The following is a 20874-nucleotide window of genomic DNA, read 5'->3' on the forward strand; positions in this document are numbered from 1 at the left end:
TAGAAAAAACACAAAGCTCACACAAACTGCAGAAAAGCCCGCAAAACGAGCGAGCAAACACTGAAAATGAACTGCACTGCTCATTATCTTAAGGAAAATCAACTTCCTCACGTCACCTTCGCTTTAACAAAACATTTGCCACCTCTTTGAGCAATCCGGGAGCAGCATTAGCACAACAACACAGCTCATTAGGGCCTCTTGCATACAAACCTGATAACAGGTATTCTTCCTGCAGGGTGTAAAAGGCCTGAGGACAGAGTCTGCCTTTGGCTGTGAATGCAGGGGCCTTAAAAAAAAAAGGAGAGGGCCATACCTCAAAAGCTAATAGCATGTCATCTCCCTGCATTAACATGACAGCCTCTATTCTACCAGGTCGCCAGGTCACGGGTGTACTCGGCCAGTGTTGCAATGCATAATTTTACTTAAAAGAGTGCTTAAAGTTGAGATAAAACAGCACGCTGCTGGTATCTGACGGGCTGATTCCTGCAGAGGGAAGCGTTATCCGCCTGCTCCTCACGCACAGAGCTGGAGAAGCGGAGAGCGGCAGTGATACATCTTTGCTGGCTACAGTAAGCGAATGGCTCCGGGTTGTGCATCTCATTCCAGCAGATTAGCATCTTAAACACTGCTGCATTCATCACTGCTGCTGCATCATAATGAGACAAAGTGCTTTTTTTGGGGGGAAAGGTGCACCTGTTAGACATCAGTTTTCCCCTTGGTAGTTTCTTTTAGGGAGAATATAAAAGTACCAAAAGCTGTTACAAGTGTCCTCATATAATATTCATTCAGATTATTACTGGATGATGATTTTGTTGGTAATATGAAGCTGCTTTTTATATATTATAATAAACTGCACATTAAAAAAAAAATGCACAGACATCCACATGCTGTGTAAAAACAGGAATTAAAGACATTAAACTTACGTCACAGATTTCACTGAAATTTGATTTAATCACACTTTGTGGAAAATACATGACACCTAATATTTAACCTACATTTTGACAATTAAATCACATGCCATCATAATTTAGATTTAAAATAATAATCACATAGGGGTAATTACATGCTATTTTTGTGTGTCAGTTTTATTTTAAAATGTCAGACGAGTCACGAGCCACAAAAAGCCAAACATTCAGGGGAAAATGCACAGCTCTAATTGCTTAATCAATAAAGAAAACTATAATTACAAATGATTCTCGTGGTGTCATTTTAAAAATCTAAAATATTAGGCCAGAAATCTGCGAGCTTTAAGGCCTGACGCGTCTGTTCATAATTTTTCATGTTAACTGAGCTGAATCATTGACGTGACAGTGATTCATTTCCTACTGGTAGGCCCTGTGAAATGTTATTTTGTTATTATAAATAAAACAGGGGACATATTAAATGACAGTTTATGTGACAGTTCCTTCTTAATTTTATTAGACTAATGGAACCAAGACCTGCAAAAAAAATTCTGCTCAAAGCCAAAAACTACAGCCAGGATGAGTGATGGAACATCAGCCTCATAAAAATAGCTACAAGGAGATTTTTATCTGTGTGAACTTGTGCTGTTAAACATCTTGTTTGGTGCATTCACTCACTGCTCCCTCTCAAGGCAGCCAGACCCCCGTTAATAATTTGCCAAGTGTCAAAAAAAAAAAAAAAAAGGATTTGAGCTGCACCGCATGGCTGAGCACCTCGGACCCTCGTCGTCTGCGTGAAACCCGAGAGCAGACAAGCAGATAAAATGTGGAACAGCTGGCCAGGACAGGAGGGAAAGTTTCAAACAAATATCCGCACATGTGGAGGCTCCCAAACGTTTTCATGTCCCGGACCACCAAAACGAACACACACACTTCTGTTGGAGAGATTTTTTTTTCACCCTGTACAAGTCCTTGTGAGAGTTTGCTTTTTCAGTGTTGATTTTGTTTTTATGAAAGAGACAAAACGTGTTATTATATCAGTCCTCATCCATTTTTAATTATGGTAAATCCTGTGGATTCCAATAAACTAAATTATGGTGACTTGACACTATTTCTAATTTTGCTTGCAGCCCCATAAAACTCCCCACATGGACCCCTGCAGAGCCACAGACCCCACTGTAATGGGCTTATATTTCATTGAGCACATGCCTTCAAACATGCTCTGATGTATCCTCAAATATTTTTTTTCTTTTTCTTTTTTCTTTTTTTTTTTTTTGGTGAAGCATATAATAATGTCAAAAGTCTCCAATGCAAATCAAATTGCCAGATTGAAACTGAATGATTTCCTGCTTCTAAACACTTGGTTTCCAGATAGTGACACTTGCTTCTGCAGAAAATAAAATGAGAGTGAAATGAACTATTTGTCATCAGTGACACACAGCAGTTTTCCACTTGTTTAACAAACAGTTCAATGCAAAATCTGACACTAAATATTAATAAATTGTTTGCAGTGCAAAGATTCATTGTGTGTGTCAAAATGCTTCAAATTGACTCCTAAGTTTTTAAATGACTACAAAAACAGAAATGTTTGACTTGTACAATGCTTAGAAAATGTAACAGGCCTGTGAGTACATGTTAGAGGTCAAGGCGAGGGTCACTAACAGGCTTTGGTGCATTTTAAAAAATAAAAGAGTGCCCGAGCATGTCCCTGCAACTGTGTCTGCACAACTCTAACAGGATAAACCGAATCAATAACAGACACTGAAATATGATCACACATGCACATAAATATGCATGACCCCCACCACCACCACCACCACCACCAGCCCCCACGCGCGTTTCTTCAGGCAAAAGTCCAATAAAGTTTCATGTCTGCAGAAGTTCATAAAGTTTCAGCTGAAAACTCCCCACAGACTAACGCGTGTTTCTCCTCATCCAAACACAAGTTTTTCCACCACCGCCGAACTTCACGCAACTTCAAACTACTTTTAAAACGCGCATCTGGCTGTCGGATACGTGTTAAGTGTGCCATCCGGGGTTTCTAACAACCAGCACGTATTTCACAGAGAATAAATCACACCCAGGCCAAGTGGAACGCAGTCTGCGCTGCATGTTCGCCTGGTTTTGGGATCTCAGACCGAAGCTTTCATCGCTGTTTTTTTTTTGTTTTTTTTTTTTTTAAAGCTGGTGTGAAACAGCAGCCTTTCTCCTGTTAATCCACTTCATGTCTACATCTTAACTTGTGCGAAATCCCAGCGTTTTGAAACGTGAAGCTGCTTCGCAAAGTCCGACCGCCTCCGTCTCACTAAACTTTAAAAGTGGACAAATGAGCGCAACAATGTTCCAAGCCCATTCCGCCTGTGTGTGCATTTACTTACTTCTTTCTCGGTGATTTCCCCTTTAAATCTTCACTTTTATCTTCACAGGGGTGGAAAAAATATATGTGTGTCTTCTTTCTTCGTCTTATTCTCTTTCTCTGCTGCAGATGTGCCTCTGGAGTTGCCTGGGACTTTTTTTTTTTTTTTTTTTTTTTTACGCTGCAACTCCAACTCCAAAACGGCGCTGCCAGAGTTTTTCCTCTTGCCCGTCTTTCTCCTCCTTCTCACAGTTTGCTGTGTTCAACCACCGCCGGACCAACACCATCAGCCTGCCGATAATATCTGCCGATAGCAGACCGCAGATGTGCGCAAAAACAACGTACGCGTCAGGGAAGCGCATGGAGAGTTGTTGTTACATTTAGTGCGCTTTTTCGAGGAGAGGAGAGAGGGCGAAGTGTGGGACTCCAGCTGCTCCTTCCCTCGCTTGACTCCTCCCTTCGGATTGCTCCCTCCTTTACTCGCTGCCTCCCTCCTTTTTTTCATTTCGTGTACCCCCTTTCTTCCTTCCCTTCTTCTTTTCTTCCTTTTATTCAAGACTACGTTTTTTGGAACTTTCATCCCAGTTACTCCCATATTTCAATTTAGCGTTTTTCTCCAGCAGGGATCAATGAAGGTTTATCTTATTTATGGAGCATAAACCCACATTAACTCCGTTTGCCCATCTTTCTGTTCCAGGCCTTTTGTAGCACATTTGGAAGTCCACAAGTAACCCAAGTTAGACAAGATAAAATGTTTTCAGTGACGAGAAAGTTAGATTTTGTTTATCTTAGGCAACAATTCCCTTTTTGTTTTCTCCTTGTCTGCATGTAACTTAGTTAACAGTGTTTGGATGAACCCGAGGAGGCAAAGGATGACATTAAGGACTCTGCTTAATGACAGAAATTGTGTTTTCACCTGCTAAAGCTGCACTGCTGCAGTGTAACATCACTGAGAGCTGCCAGTCACTTTTCTTAAAAGTTCAAAGAAGAGGAGGAAATGTGTTGCTCTGTGTGCATTTACAGAAATCCTCATTATTGAACTTACTGCACACGTGTAACATGACATTCAGCACAATGTCAACCTGCATAAATCTGTTAAAAAGACAAAAAACAAAAACATCCACATCAAACTAATGCATCCTTTTAAAATCTGCTGTTTTATTACATTTAGAAAATATAAATCCTGCATCACATGACAACTGTTTGGATCAATTATGAGAATCATACATTGATTTATTTTGTAATTCTGAAGATTTTTTAAGGGTAATTAAATTCAACAGTGAGGTTAAAGTGACATTTCTACTCACTTTGATGCAGGTATTTCACACCGGCCTCTCTCTTAATTATATACTTTAAAAACCCCAATTTACATTATGGAGCAATCTGACTCACATATTGTTGAATAGTGTCGATTTCAGAGAGCTAAAATAGTCTCCTGGGCTCAGCCTTCAGAGTGATACCTAATGCTGCGGTAAAGCAGAGGGTAGCCTTCCTGTAGGGTTAGGTTATAATCAATATACATAATCAATATACAGGGAAATTATGTGGTAAGAGAGGTCTTTAGGGTGCTGTTTCAATCAATGAAGAGGTGGGAGTTTGGAGAGCAAAATCACCAGTTAATCGTTTAACCAGGATTTGAATGTGTGTGTGTGGCCGAGAGGTCAAGTCCATCCAGACACAGATGGTGTATTTATCCTGACACGCATCCAATCAGCAGCTGTGGCAAATAGAATTAGTCTGTAATTTAAAGGAATTTTCTGCCTCAAAAAATGTTTTATAAGCAGTTTCCCGACACTTATTATGCCAATAAAGTCTGCATTGACTAATTACTGCCTTAATCAATCAGAGCCTAAGAGCTCCTGTCACAGCTGCCAACGTCTTTGTCATCAATAAACCTCCAAACGTTTGAATTTTGATTTTGTCAGAATAAGAAGATGGATTTTGAGTGTAAAAGTTGAGCGACTGTGATGAGTCTTTCACCAACTATTACAAGTATTCCAGTTGTCCACAAAGACAATTGAGCTCGAACTTAAACTCTGTGTCTCAATTCATCAATAAATCTGCAGATGCATGCAGTTTTTCCATATAATCCACGAAATGTCAAAATAAAAGCACACGTGTTTGTATTTGATTATTTAAATTTTCAGTTCAGACTTAGTAAATAAGGTTAAGAGTAAATGCTACACATGGTCGGTAATCATCAGAGTATGAGCTGTGATATAAATCAGTGTCAATACAATGAAAACGCTCGCGTCTGTGACGACAGGAAGTCGGGCCGAGAGAGGAGACAGTCAAAGGTGCTCTGTAAGACACGACTAATTCTCCTGTCAGTTTGTCAGGCGGTGCTCATCTGGCCTGGACTACACAGAGATAAAGTCCTTGTTATGAATCTCTCAAAGAGAATCCGAGGAACGTGGAGGTGGGGGCGAGGTGGGGAAGAACAAGAGGGTAAAGGAGGAGGGAGGGGGTGCACATGGGCATCAGTAGGGTTAGCGGCTCCCGAAAGTATTTCATCAAAGAGGGCCAGGATCCTGGGGATTGAGATTCTGCCTGGAGGCAAGTAACCAATGGTCTCCCAAGAACATATTCCAGAGTAGGGCTCGCAGAGCCAAAGCACACATCAAAAGCACCTCTGTAGCCAAAGCGATTCTGGAGGAGAAAAAAAGGGGTTCGGGTCCCTTCTTGGCCCCCTTTAAGCCCCAGATCTCACCCCAATTAAGAAGGAACTACTGTTTGTTCCAGACCCTGAGATCTACAGACAGGGAGGTGTACTCACTAAGGTAGACACTCAGGCATGCTCACAAACACACACACACACACTCAATAACCAATCACAAGGGTGCACACACACACACTCACTCACAAATTGTCACTTTTCCTCACAGCACAATCAAGAATCTGGAAGAAATGCTGTTCACTGAAGATCAACGTCTGAGTCCTGTGCTTATTTTTCAAAAAATGACCGGCTGACAGAGCGTGCTTCCAGCCTCAGCCGTGATCTCACTGAGCTAATATGTAGTGCTCAGTGTGTCCACGTATGTTACACGAGTAACAGTAAATCAATACTTGGCAGAATGTTGTGTAGGCATTTGGATTTTTGCCTTTAATTCTTCGCCGCTGGACAGATGTCACTGTGAAATGGATACGGCAGAATAAGCATATTATATCCACACAGATGTGGCTGCTGGAAGTGCACTGGCTGCATGAACAGAGGAATGACACGGCTCCTGTGCTTTTCACAGCAGAGAGGCAGTATTTTAAGATAAAGGACTGCCTTCAGTTAGTATGGAGGTATTCTACTTGATTAAAAGTAGCATCACCACAGCTTGAAAGTACTTTACTGCAAGTGACAGTCTTTCAATCAAAATCTGAAGTGTAAGTATTAGCAGGAAAATGCAGTTTAAGTATGAAAAAGAGTCGTTTTTATCATGCAGAATGCCACTGTGTGTGTTATGTTTATCATACTTGGATTACTTATTGTGTGTAAGCAGCATTTTAACGCTGGAGATAATTTTACTTTTGCATGTGTACTGAAGTATCACATCAAATAAAATGATCATTCAAAGCTTTTGAATGTAAAATCCTGACCTGCAAAGTAACCAGTACCTACAGCTGTCAAACAAATATGGCTAGTATTTGAAAACTGCACTTAAGTACAGTACTTGCATATAGTTCAGTCCACCTAAACTACAATAAACCATGCAGTATTTTCTCTTTTGGAACTAACAAACTAAGAAATTCTCTTTCAAAACTGTTGACAGTATCTTGTGGATTCTTACCATCTGCAGCAGTGTAGCTGGTATTGTTTTCACTTTGTGAGTCTGTGTGTCTGTGTGTGTGTCAGTGTCTGTGTGTGTGTGTGTCTGTGTGTGTCTGTGTGTGTGTGATAATGGCAAAATGTGGTCTTATAGACAGCTATTGTAGCAGGAACTGCCACAGAAGCAGCTCTGAGTACTTTGCCAGGTGTTTATATGTCTGTCTGTGGACATATTTGGTCACCATGGGGTGTGAAGTCGAGATCAAAATGAAGGCTAAGTTTGAAGATGGGTCTGGTCCGAGCAAGGGCATCACAAGTTGCGGGGAAGTAGGGAAGGGGTCATTGTTCCCGGCCCCTGCTGACTTCATGCCCCGAGCTCATGTTGGTTTCAAGTCTCTGATCACTGTATCAATCATTCCCATCTACTTTAATGCATTTGGTAAAACTACAGACCATCTTTCAAATAGATCAAACCAGCTGTGATGCTGAATCAATGCGTATGGAGCAATGGAGCACATTACACGAGAAAATGAGTTTGGCCAAAGATTTATTCAATATGCCTGACTGTCCTTGCATGGTCGACTTTCAACCCATGTTACCTCTGTTTGTACTGACATGTGCACGTGTTGCTGAAATTTTCCCTCGTTTGATACAAGGAATTTTACACCATCTATAAACTAATTCCACAGGATAGCAATGTCAGATGTTAGGGGAGTAAATGTACGACTCCTTTTACGCAGTGATATGGTTGGCTGGGGTTGTTCAGTAGAAAAAAAATAGATCCTACATGAGTCCGCTGACAACAAGGTCTATGCTGTTGAGTGTTTCAAGTGTGTTTTATTGGCCTTTTGGGCAACAAAGCCGAGTGCCATCTTCATTACATTTGAGAGAAGGCAGACTTCTCTACAGCTGGCATCTCCAGAACTCCCACCAAAACAATCTAGATGGATAAACAGCCCCTCAGGTAAGAGGACAAAATGTATTTTTGTGCCTAAAGTGTGCCAACCAACAACCACCTGACCAGAGATTTGGGACCAAATAAACCACAAACAAGAACTCAAGTAAGCTCTGGTCTACTGTCAGGAGTGTATTAGAGGGTTAGCCCTCCTCAAGCTGTGCACATAGAGCTCAAAAACACTCCGTCTACCTCCTTTCCTCCTCTGTTCATGTTGTTTTTTCCTCCTCTCTTTGCTTTTTTCTCACATGTGCTGTACCTGTACACACTTGTACATTCAGTACACTAAACACAGCTCTCCCCTCATCTCCTCTCTCCCCCCTGCCGGAGGTATCGGGTGGCTTGAGTGGGCCATTAGTGTGAATGACTGATAAGACTCTCAGCCCCCAATAACCAGAAAAGGATATTTGCAGTTATTTTGAATCCGTCAGAAATAATAAATGCCAAACTATATCCACTTGGGCTATTTAAGCAATTTCCCCATGATAACATCCCGTGGGGATTTCATGTGGAATCCAAATGACGACATAATAAAACCACGATGCCTGCACCCCCTTATCAGGCTGGATTAAAAGGGAATAATGAAACGGAGAGGGTTTGGAGCCTTGTGTGGCATGAATATGATTATCTAATGGACTCCAATGGAAAGGCATGTTAATTCCGCTTTAACGCGAGACCTTTCCCAGACTATCTCCTGCCCCTGGCTCCTCCTAAGACCCCCTCTTCCTCCCCCCGCTCGACCCGTTTCTCTGCCTCTTCCTTTAAGTTTAAATAATCGTTCTGCTTTTTCGCACAGAAGTCATTATGCCCGCCGTCTATCTCTGTGTATGAACGTGAGCATGGGAGAGTGATAAATCCAACCCCCTCGTCTTTCACCCTCTTTTCCGGTCTGATTGGACTGTGTTGGCCTCTTAACTTTCAGACAAAAGCACTCTGGGCAATTATCAATATTCAGATTTTTTTTTTTCTTGCACAGAGATCATTGTTGGTTGAAGAATGTGGGTCACCCATATAAACTCAAATCAAAGTTTCTGAGCACCCAGTTGAAATCATATTACATGGTCTGATACTGGGCTGAACAAGCCCTTAATGGGCCAGAAAACAAAGTATTACAGTGAGGAGTCACTTTCAACATGTACATCAAATTATGTTTTTGTTAGAATGATCATTTTTTATGAAAGTTGGCATCAAATTAACTCCAATAAGTGAGGACTTTATGGATTTTTATGTAGTCCAAGCTAAATTAATGCAGATGAATTTTCAAGGCGGCATTCTCCAGTTTCGAATGCATTTGTTAAAGTATACAACATGTCCACTTGAAGTTGTTGCTCCTTTGTTTCAAGGGCAAACTACCCATCCAAAAAAAACCCCAACCAACACCAAATAAAGATTTAAGTCATGTTCGGGCTTTGCTGTCAAGACTCTGTAAAGATGTTGTCAGACACACATCACTTGTGTGTGTATTTTGCAATAGGTGTGGACTGATTAAAAAGACCTCTTCTTTTGATCAACAAGAAGAGAAGTCCCTGACCAGTTAAGACCCAGAGTGGGGGGTCATTATTAGGCCCATTAGGGCCGATAAGACTCCTTGAGCCGCATAGTCAAGTCCATTCTCATCCAGCGAGGCACGGAGCAGTATTGTGGATCAGTGCGCACATCCTGAGAGCAGACGGAGCTCCCACAGGACACAGTTAAAAAAAAGCATCAATATTTCATCAAACTACTCTCTCTTTCTGGTCCAGATCAAAGCCCCGACTCCCACAGTCCTACAGGTAGAGATGGCTCTTTTGTTTTTGCTCCTCAGGTAGAGCAGCAGTCAGACTCTGTTCGCTTTTGGAAACCTTGCAACGCTCAGCCCATCCATCTCACAGCTTACTGCCTCGCTTTTGGAAGAGGAAGTAAAAGGAAGGGTAGAGACTGTGAGGGTGAAAACATGTTCCAGAGATGTCAAGAGATTGAACTTCTTGGCCTTGTAGCGCTGTATTATTTCCTATTTTTTTCCCCAGGTTGGCCCATAGTGAGACTAATGGTGGAAGCAAATCGAGGGTGTTGTAATTTGTCTTTGAAAGCCTGAAATAGAGTTGCATTCCTCACTGACATCTACATCATCATTACTATTGTTTTAATAAATGTGCTGCCTCCTCTGATTAGGCCCATTTGCCAGTGGTCAGCAAGACAAGTTCAGCGATGAGCTATAGTTTCAGCATTGTTCATCAGGGGTTTTTTTGCAGGTTTATATGTTTTCAGTATGTTTATTTAATTAACTTAATCCCTCATTATGTGTGTGGCTGCACAGCTATGCAGCCAGCTAAACAAACCTCCAATAAAGGCTGAAGACAGTATGATGGATTGCCTTTGAATTTGTAACTGGACGCAATTGTGAAACTGTGTAAACAGTGTTGGACAACAAATTCAATGACAGTGATTACAAATCGGAAAACAATGGGAGTCCATAAATAAGAATTAGATGAAAAATGAGTTAGTATAATAACAAGGAAGCTGGGTTAACACATAAAGTAAACATTGGTGTCTGGTTCAAACTGCTTCATGTGAGGAAGAAACCAAGTATGAAAGATCAACATTAAGTCCCCGTAAGACACGCAAACTAGTAATTTATTTAGTGAACATACACATAGAGTCCACAAGAGTTAAAGTAAAAGAAGTAACAGTTATCCTGCAAGTTAACTACTTAGAATTTTGTATTAGCAACACATTAGCTTCAGGAAGCTAGCATAGTGGCTAGCTTGCCTGACAGTAAGCTGATGACAGAAAAACTAAATTCTACGATTAAATCACAAATCAACAATGAGCTGCAATAAAAGACGTACCTATAATGCTCCAAGAAGGGTATTTGAGGAGTGGATAAAAGACCTCTGTCTGTATTTGCTTGGACACAGATCTGACAAAATGGCGGATGTCAGTTAGGCAGCAACTGCTATAGACCTGTGCCATAAGTGGCTGCTACTAGCAACACAACGTTCAACTGAAACCAACTATTGGTGGCACAAGAAGTTTGTTTTGGGATCGTATCTGAGGGCAGATGTCAGTAATAAGTGAAGGCTAGCAGAGACTTACAGCAGCTCGTCTGAACAGGACAGAGGCGGAAGAACGCTATGCGATTAATAGGAGCTGATTCATCGAGATGAGCAGCAGGTGGCGCTAATTCTCCAGCTGGGAAACGTTTATACGACTACAAGATGAGGGAAAACCGAGAGTCTGACCTCAAACTGTGAAGAAAACATAATTTAACTTGATGGATATATGACATTTCTGTTTGTTTCATGTGTGCTGAAGTTTACATCAGATCTGTGTGGAGAGATGAGGAGACATATTAATCTGCAGAAACAGCCTCTTCTTCTTCTTCTTTTTCTTCTCTCAGGAGGGAAACAGCTGATCAGTCATGTCAGTTAAAATTAAATCGAATACATCAGAAGTTTTTGTGTTTTTGTGTTGTTTTTTTTTTTTTAAAGAAAGGCCTCTGAGCTTAAAAACTTTTCATTTCCATAAACCTTTTCTGTAACACCGTACTTCAAAATGCACATTAAAATACGTTGAGCCATAGCTGAGAATATACAGCAATTAGTGGCTATTTAGCTGCAGATATTTCATTCAAGAACCGGTAGAGACCAAAAACAGAGGTAAAAGAGAGTGAATATTGGACATGCATGCGTCTGACATCGTTTCAGCAGTTTTCTGTCACAGTTTGAATGAATGGAGAAAAATGAATGAAAAGATTCATTTTATTTTGTTACCATCATAATAATATTATCATGGCATTACTACCAGCAGCACCAACTTCAACCAGAATAGTCAGAACTACTTCGGACTCACAAATGAACATCCTCATCCTCTCTCTCTCATTGCACCCTAAAAGAGGGGAACCTGAGGGGAACATCAATACTGATTGGCCAAACCTTTAAACAAATGAGGCGTGGACAAAACTCAGTAACCACAATTTTTTTTAGACTGCTGGTGTGACCATGATATTATAATTACTTATCAAAAGAATGACTCATATAAGCAAATGTATTTTCACATGTAACTCACAGGTTATTGCCACATGATAAACAGTAGCTGTCCTTATTTATGGTTGTTTCATCAGAAACTTCAGCACTGTGAGTTTTTAAATGTACTTTGTGTGCATCTGTCTACACACTGCTGCATATATTACATACTATGATATACTTGGATCAAGCTTAGTATTTACATTATTATCTACTACTGATTCATGAAATATCATGTAAAAAAAACGCTTTCCTCACAGGGCCTTATATCGTTATTGGAGGACCACATTTGGCCTTCTGCCCACTATTTGCTTATACTAATGATCAGGGGAATCAAATATAATTACTGAGATTATGCTGAACATTTAATCCACAACTAAACTACTTTACTTACCACGAAATCCATCTTTGAGTCTTTTAAATACTCCTCAAGAGGCCTGCATACGTGGATGAACTCATGGTTATGGTTTTTGGAGTAAATACCAAGAAAAATGGGGGTAACATTTTATTTTGTGGGTCCCATATTTTCCTATAATTACCTAGAATGTAACTGATATTTAACTGTAAGTTTATAGGAAGGCTGCTCGAGTGAACAATGTAATTTGGAACTGATTAAAGGAGAAACAGAGAGTTTCAGCAGCTCTAATTAAATGCAAGTGTAACCTGAAGAGTCTTAAAGGCAGCGCACAGCAAGTCAGCTCAACATTAAAAATGTAAAATTTGTCTACAAGCACATATTCACTATATATGAACAACAAAGTTTCCAATAAGAAAAAAATAATGAATGAATATTTACAGGGATCTAAAGCATTGGATCACAGCAATTCATTTAAAAAAAAAAAAAATGGAAATCTGCTTATAAACTAAACACAATTATCAACTTTAGCTTTATCAAAATTTTGTCTTTTTTGTCCGTATAGGTAAATTATAGAGTTCTTCACTGAAATTTCTTCAGAAATGACAGAATCCATAAAACAAAGTGTTACCAAAATGGACCCAGCAATTGTTATTTCACCACAGTATTAAGCAGTGACATATTTTTAATGTAACTGAATGGAAATTCTTCACCTTTAAGATTAAAGATACAGCAAATAGGAACTAAACACATTTTAGAAAATGAGACCATGTGATCCCTCATGTCCTTTGATTGTGTCCTTACAGAGACAGAACGCCTTCTCTTTTAATCCACCTTGAAGCGTTAGCATGTTTGTGCGTGGCTTTGTGTTTGCCATTACACGTGTGTAAATGTGTTTCCTCCTCCCCCGTATCAACCGTGGTCTCCTGTCGTCCCTGAACACACCGGCCCTCTCCTCCCCTCATCATCAGCGTCAATCTGTGGCTGTCACTCGGAGCCGGACAGTGACTAACGACACTCCCAGTCAGTCAAACACTTATCACCACACAGGTAACACACAGGCCTGGAAATGACTGACATGAAATGGAAACGTCTCTCATTCTGTGGGCCCGGGAGCTGAAGTGAAATATTAGCTGTGGGAGAGATGGCGGATGATAAGGGGCTCCCTGTTTGGGCTGAAATTGTGGAGGTCCAAGTTCTATTACATTTCTTTTTACACTGAGGAGAGGAATGAAGATCCTGTTTGCTTGGATAAAGGATCGCTTTGCTTTTCCATTTCCTTTCTTGTACGCGCCACATTTCACTGTTTTCTTCACAATACGCTTCAAATTTGCCAATGAGCCACTCTCTAACTTTCATGATGAGCCAGTTGTGACTTGGTACAGCAGTAAATGGTGCTCATGTAGCCAGTGGGTCATTGTTGACACATAAGCCACCGTCCCAGAGGCTTTCTCCACAGAACCAGACCTCAGGCCGGCTGAAACCAGACTGCGGCCCACTCAATGTCAGTGGGTCACATATGCTTGCTCTGTCTCTCCTATTACTCATACACTCCAGCATGTCCTCCCTCTATTCCTCTTTCTTTCTCTCACGTCTCCTTTATGCACACACACACACACACACACACACAAACACACACACACACACACACACACACACACACACACACACACAATTCCCCCTTTGCAAAAAGATGGATGGGATGCTCCCAAACCACAGGTGCTGCTCCACTTGTGAGTCTTCCGCATTCTTCACGACACACTCCAGACCTGCTCAGTTTTTTTTTTTGCTTTTTACTGTTTTCCCCAGTGGTGATTACTACACTACTTCAGTTGTGGGATAATGAGGAACAGGGAATATTAGTGACACAGTATACGATCAATCTGCCTGTCTATTAGCAGCTCTTTGGGAAAGAGAGTCTTTTGCAAGAACGAGAGAAGAGCTCATGAAACTTGACGTTCAACGCTGCTCCTCAAGACATGGCCTCCCGTTCAGACTGCCACTAGATGGGGTTGGTTTCATTTTCAGTTTGTGTGTCTGCTGGTGACTCTCCCTGAAACCTAAACTCTACTGTGCAAGCTACGCCACCTTGTGGTCAACGCTACCAGCAGCTCGTGATAAAATCTAGGAAAGCTCACATTGTGTGTTCTGAGTCTGGTTGATGATCATTATCCAGACCGTGATGAGCAAATAATCACAATATAAAGGAGAGAATCCCAACCAACGGTACCTTTAACCCCAGGAGGTACTCCTGCAGATACCAGGTGTAACTAAGTACAATCACTCAAGTGCTGTACTCAAGTACTTATACCTTTATACTTCTGCTGCACTACATTTAAGAGGGAAATGTACTTTTACCAGACTGCATTTATTTAGCAGCTGTAGTCACTTCTTCAGGTGAAGATTTTTCATTTCAAAAATACAGGATGAGCTTATAAAATTCAACACATTGTTAAAATTTTTATTTTTCATAAATAAAAAAGCAGCCTCTACTTGGTGCTCTTTGTCATGTGTCAGATGTCTGTGTATTTCCCCTCCGATCTTCTCAGTTTCATTTAGGTAACTGTTTAAGACCCAGAGAGGCCAAAATAGTCCAAAAGATAAATAGAAATTAATGTCACAGATTTTGTTTTTAATCCAGATCTTTTAGGGCCCCGACGACTGGACTAAACTAGCTAACTGTATCAAATGTGGTTAAAAGTAGCTTCACCTCAAGCTGCTGCAGCAGTAAAATGCTGCTCACACACTAATGCATCAGTAACCAGCTAAAGGTGTCATATATAGTAACGTATCAGTCACAGGGGAAGTTTCACTGCAGAATAATTACTTATGCTTGATCTGATTTTTACTCTGAGGTACTGATTGATACTGAAGTAATAGTGGCATTTACTTACCTAAAAGCACAAAGGTGTGAGCATCAAAATATGCCTTAAGTACCTAAAATAAAAGAATCTAGAACAGAATATTTCAGAATAGAAACTGGTAAAAACGAAAACTGGTAAAGGAGGTTTTCTATAAATCCTTCAGGGATCAAGTTTCATCTAAACCTATAATATTACATCATCAGTTATTTGTTGATTATATTTTGCATCATTGAATTAAGTCTGTTGTCACATAAATATAGTGGAGTAAAAAGTAGAATATTTCTCTCTTTGTCTCAGTGCTAGAGTAAATGTACTTCATTACTATCAACCACTGCCTTTACTTGAAAATTCTGTATGCATGAGTTTTACTTGTGGTGGCGTATTTTCACAGTTTATTGAACAGAGTATTTTATTTTTTGTGGTATTTTTACTGAAGTAAATTATCTCAGCACTTCTTCCGTCACTGGTTTCTAATCTTAAGCAGAGTTAGTTTCACAGTAATCAACCACAGTCATGCCTCAGTTTCCATTAACATGGGGCACGTGTTGCCTGAAAGCTGGCAGTAAAGCAACCAAAAGCCTAAAAAGTAATGGTTGAGTAAATTAGTCACTCCAGTTTCTTTCTCTCCAAATGGTGGGAGTATAGATGCAATCCTGACAACTGAGGAAAAGAAAAAAGGGACCCTTTTGTATAGATTCAGTATATGATGATGATGATGATATGATACAAGCCGACCTAATACAGTAGTTCAGGAAACACTTTAGTCTTACTGAAGGTTTTAATGTTGAATTGCTGTTAAAAGGACCTGACAAATGTGAGGCCTTAGCTTTTTTTTTTTTTGGTGTTGCACTGAATTGTGGGCTATCATCCAGAGGAATCAGTTGTTTTAATACTGTTCTTATTTAGGTTCAGTTCAGTCATTTTGTCCCCCCAGAAAGGGAACTTGACAGGCACAAATACACAGAATACAATAATGCCACAAAACAGTCTCTAAAATGCCAAGTTACATGTGCAGATTAAGCAGAGTTGCACAGGGAGCAGATGAGTTTGCACTCCTGTTGCACTTGAACCGAGGTGCTCTAGATCTCTACATCTGCAGCCTGAGGGAAGAGTCTCAAACTCAGGGTGAAGGCAGTTGTGTGCAGTCTTATTACAGACCTGGCCTTGCTGAGAGACTGCTGGTAAAAGGCAGCCGTTATGTTGGTGTGTGGGACGCCCATCATCCAAAGGCCACCGTCACTATCTAGCTCTGGTGGTTTTTGTCCCTGATGTGACCAAGCAGTCACAGAAAAAGTAAGAATAGACTCGATAAGGGTCAAACTACATCTGCTGAGGATCTGGTATAGTCATGCCCCAAATTCTTACCCAGTGCAGATCACATCTAATCTTATTCCCTATTACAACATCAGGTCTGAAACAAGAAGATACATTTCATTTTGCAATAGGACATGACACGTTCCTGCAGTTTCTTCTTTTCAGAGAGGTGTGAGAAGAACTGGACTTGCATGATGTGCCAAGTGGTAATACTGCCGTTACAAAGCAGGAGCATGTTGTTATTCACTTGGCTGATGGTTTCCTGTCGTGACAGAAACAGGCAAAATGAAAGAATGTGGTCTCACCTAAATTCAGCAGGTAGACAGCAGTTGTCTGGGGCCAACCTCAGTGGCCACAATAACATCCCAGGCTTTGTTTTTTACAGTAGATTTGTGAGACTGGAGCTAACGTCTACTGTGTTTCTCTTGTTTTCTTCCTCCACCTGTCTTTCCCTTTGCCTTTCTATGTGCCAGTATATATAATAACATTTGATAGCTGGAATTCAAGACCTTTGAACTGAATTTCCAACTCTAAACCAACTTTAGAGCCTAATCAAACATCTAAATCCACTGAGCACACAGTCATACTTAGTAATTCTTCTCTGTGACCTTTAAATGTGTGTATTTGGAGTTGATTTGTTTTGCCTCAGGGAGACACTGCAGACAGATCAACCCATGCTGCCAACCTCAAACCTCAGCTTTGATTCTTTGTCTGTATTTCCTAATTTCAGATTTATGTCAGAATGATTGAAGCAGTTTCTGTGCGGAGGTGTCGTGAAGCTGTGATTATGAGACGCAGGGCTCATCGCCCACAGCTCACCCATCAGAGAGGAACGAAAAGCAGGCCGCCAGCCCACCACTTAGGCGTGCATGGCTTTGATGTTCTCAGTTTTTAGTGGCACAGGCCACACAAGTAAAAAGAAAAAACCTCCCCTGCTAAATTCTGCATTGAATTTCATGCAGATTGTGTGGCTTCTTTGACTAAAAAACTATACATCCCAGCATTCTGCACGTTGCTTTTTGAAGCTGGCTAAACTGAAATTACGTGCTTCGAAAGCTGTGGCTGCACATGGAAAGTTCTTGAGGCCTTGACACACTCTCTGTTTGTCTGTCTGCCACCTGTCTGAGCTGCAGCCGTTGTGTGGGCATTGTGGGAACATTCTCACATGGCAGTTTGAATGGACATCCGCTAGCAAAACTGCCAAGTCATAGCCAAACTCAGACGAGACTGAGCAGTTAAGAGCGTCGGAACAGACGATGGCACAGACTGTCAATGAGAGGATGTCCTGTCAGATCGAAAACATTGTGGACCACATTCAAGTGGGTTTTCCACCACACACTATGTACGTTACGCCAGTGAAAGCAGTCAAGCACTTTCTCATGCATATATAAATTGTTGATCTCTTTCATCATCATTTATAGTATATGCATTTGAAACTACCGTTGCACCTCCATCCCGCTTGTTTTTGTGCTGTGGGGACAGAGTAGCAATGAAGAAAACAGTACTTCAGATTTTTTTCTCATTTTTAATTGTTGGTTTATAACTGGAGGTCCAAAATACAGATTTTTTCTTTTTAGTTACAGCAGCACATGAGATATACATGGGGAATACACAACACACGAATACACAAACAAATGTAAAAACAGAAATGCAAATATAAAAAAGTATTTACAGTAATAAACAGTTTATACAATGATTCCAGAAAAATTGTGCCAATGTCTGTCAGAATATGAATGTAATGAGTGGAAACTGTCGAGTCTTTTTTGTTAGCAAGTTGAAAATGTTATTGTTGCTCTGCTAGAGCAAATAATGCATTAAAGAACGAATGAAAAATCCAATCACGAACCAGGCTCAGGTCTCAGGTTTAGGATTTCAGGAAAATGGGTATTTATATGGAAAGAGCAGGGGTGGTATCAGTGTCTGACATGATAGAGGGTCGTTTGGGAACTGGCTGGGTTTTACTGAGCCCTCCTATGCACAGATTGCCAGCACACATCTTCACAATCCTCATGAGGTCCTGTCTGAACCGAACTCCAATGAAGACGTACAAGAATGGGTTCAGGCAGGCGTGCGTGTACGCCAGGCCCTTGGCAACCTGTCCAGCTACATCGAAACCGAATATAGTGTCACAGTCGGTGATAGTAGTATTAGCTGCCTGCGTGGCCTCCACTATCAGCAGAGTATTGAATGGCAGCTGAGAGAGAATAAACACAAACACCACAACAAAGATGACGCGTAGGGCCTTATGCTTTTCAAAGTTCCTGGCCTGCAGAAGAGTGCGGATGATGACAGAGTAACAAAAGACCATAACTAGTAGAGGAAGGCAGAAGCCCATGCAGATCTGCAGGGACAGCACCAGGATCTTTGTCCGGTTGTTTATGTTGTTCCAGTAGACCAGGGTACAGAAGGACTGGTTCTTTTGGTTGGTTTTCACCTCAGCGAAGATAAACTCAGGGAGAGCCAGGAGAGTGGAGACAAACCAGACACCCAGGCAGACAAGTTTGCTGTAGAACAGCCTCTTTTTCTTCAGGTTCTGGGCTTTGGTGACTTGTACGATAGCTATGTAGCGGTCGACGCTAATGCAGGTGAGCAGGAGCATGCTGCTGAAGAAGTTTATTTTATAGATAGCAGACACCAGCTTGCAGACACTGATGCCAAAATTCCAGCCCTTGATGGCATCGACAGCCCAGAAGGGCAGCATGCACAGGAAGAGGAGGTCAGCCACAGCCAGGTTTAGCAGGTACACGTCGGTCATTGTTTTCAGGCGGTTGCGCACCGTGGTGTAGATCCAAACCACCAACAGGTTACCCACGGCACCAAGGATGAAGATGATCCAGAAGAGAGGTGGCTCGTACTGCCCACGAAACATCCTGACCCAGCCTCTGTCGCACATGCCTGTGTTTTGAGTCGGCCCGTCATAATAGTCATCTGTGTAGTCAGAAGGGTCCTGCAATCAAAAACAGATCATCTGCTTTGGTATGGAAGAGCGTTTGGCCTTTTTTCTGTTTTTATTTCCTGTCAGGAGTTTTTTTTTTTTTTTCTGTTCTTGTTACCCAACTCACTAACTGCTGTCAGGTTTTCATAACATAACATCGCTTCTAGTGGGAACACAGTAACATGACATCAAACGCTGTCTGTGACGTACACGCTAACCAGAGTGTGCAAAGAAGCTGCTGTCAGGTGCAGGTGTTGTGTCTGTGCTGGAGAAACCACACTACTGCACAACTTCCTGCTGCTATCCAAGCCTGGGGGGGGGGACGATCCTTAGGGGGTATACAGAAAGGGGCCCGCAGCAGAACTCAGTACCCCAAAAGCATCAAATTTAGATTTAGGGCAGAGATAAAAAGCGAGGTGAAGCTGCGGCTCAGGTTTTCACAAACAATGGAAAATTTGATGCTGATGCGGCTGTGAATGTCACATTTGAGTATCCTACAGATGTCTGCTTTAGATAAATCTACTGTACCTGTAGCATGGAGTCGAAAAGATGAATGCATTCGAAATATGTTTGATAAAGAGCAGTGACCTGAGTTTTGAGTTTTTAAGTGTATTCTTTAAAATCATGCTTTAAACACTACAGCATTTAACTAAACACAGACACATATGCACTAAAAACCAACAGTATCGGACTTTTTTGCCCACCTTCAGACCTACGCAAATCGTACATGCATCAGCCTTTTCTATATTACAGAGTCACTGTTTGTCGTTTGAGTCATGCTTTCAGATAATTAGCCCAAATTATTACTTACTGTTTCAGTATAATCAGCTCCTGTGGTCATAAAAGTTGTAAAAGGCTCATCCATGTTATCTACAAAGAAGCAGAGAATTTTATATAAGACAAGACACCACAACCTTGTAGGAACAAGGGAATAATACACCATATGTGGAGAATTAAGCTTAAAGGCTGAATAGAAATTGCTCTGTAAATTTTCTACCCTTTGTAGTGGCGCAACATATCACTTACTCACCCAGTGATGAGGTGTAGAGACTGAACTCTCACTTCTGTGTCTTTGTCTGGTTTGTTCAACTGGCAGCTTTAGCAACCAGTCTCATCTTCGCTTGCTTATATGGTTTCCCTTTAACCACAGATCACGTGCAACAGTATCATTCCATCTCTGTCTACAGAAAAGCACAGGCACATCACATTGAGCTCCAAATACAGCTGTATAACTCCAATAAAAAAGACTTTTGAAGAGTGTGCCGGTTTCAAAGGGAAGCTGCGACTTTTCAACTGAACCCACTCAACCGTGGCAATCAGGCTGGAACCAAAACAATACACCCACATTCCTTCCACAGTCGATCAAGTTTTATCAAGTCCAAGCCCATTTTTGACACACTTTGTGTGCACAGGTGGAGCATGTCACACCACA

The 20874-nt window shown here is 41.2% G+C and overlaps 2 protein-coding genes across 3 annotated transcripts in view; both read right to left on the minus strand.

The window, feature by feature from the left end:
• The window catches only part of gli3 (GLI family zinc finger 3), a 92425-nt gene extending 88738 nt beyond the window's left edge, over positions 1-3687 (minus strand). The window contains exon 1 of the mRNA XM_076761511.1: positions 3281-3687. The gene's annotated coding sequence lies outside the window, so the exon portion shown is untranslated. The remainder of the gene's footprint in view (positions 1-3280) is intronic.
• Positions 3688-18065: 14378 nt separating this feature from the next.
• Positions 18066-20548, minus strand: LOC143339999 (C-C chemokine receptor type 9-like). 2 transcript variants are annotated; one of them, XM_076761575.1, is made up of 3 exons: positions 20473-20548; positions 20254-20312; positions 18066-19454 (listed from the first exon to the last, which is right to left on the minus strand). In XM_076761575.1, the coding sequence occupies exons 2-3, from the start codon at positions 20305-20307 to the stop codon at positions 18396-18398; spliced, it is 1113 nt and encodes a 370-aa protein (XP_076617690.1). In that variant the 5' UTR covers positions 20308-20312; positions 20473-20548; the 3' UTR covers positions 18066-18395. The 2 variants fall into 2 exon arrangements, with proteins under 2 accessions (XP_076617690.1, XP_076617691.1); XM_076761576.1 differs by having other exon boundaries at positions 20469-20513.
• Positions 20549-20874: the final 326 nt, after the last annotated feature.

The sequence above is a fragment of the Chaetodon auriga genome, chromosome 21 (genome assembly GCF_051107435.1).
Source record: "Chaetodon auriga isolate fChaAug3 chromosome 21, fChaAug3.hap1, whole genome shotgun sequence".
Lineage (NCBI taxonomy): Eukaryota > Metazoa > Chordata > Actinopteri > Chaetodontiformes > Chaetodontidae > Chaetodon > Chaetodon auriga.

Excerpts from the sequence above, each read along its gene's own strand:
- LOC143339999 (XM_076761575.1), bottom strand. The coding sequence starts at position 20,307 with ATGGATGAGCCTTTTACAACTTTTATGACCACAGGAGCTGATTATACT. Across the intron at positions 19,455-20,253 it reads GAGCTGATTATACTGAAACA|GACCCTTCTGACTACACAGA; the intron begins GTAAGTAATAAT and ends TTTTGATTGCAG.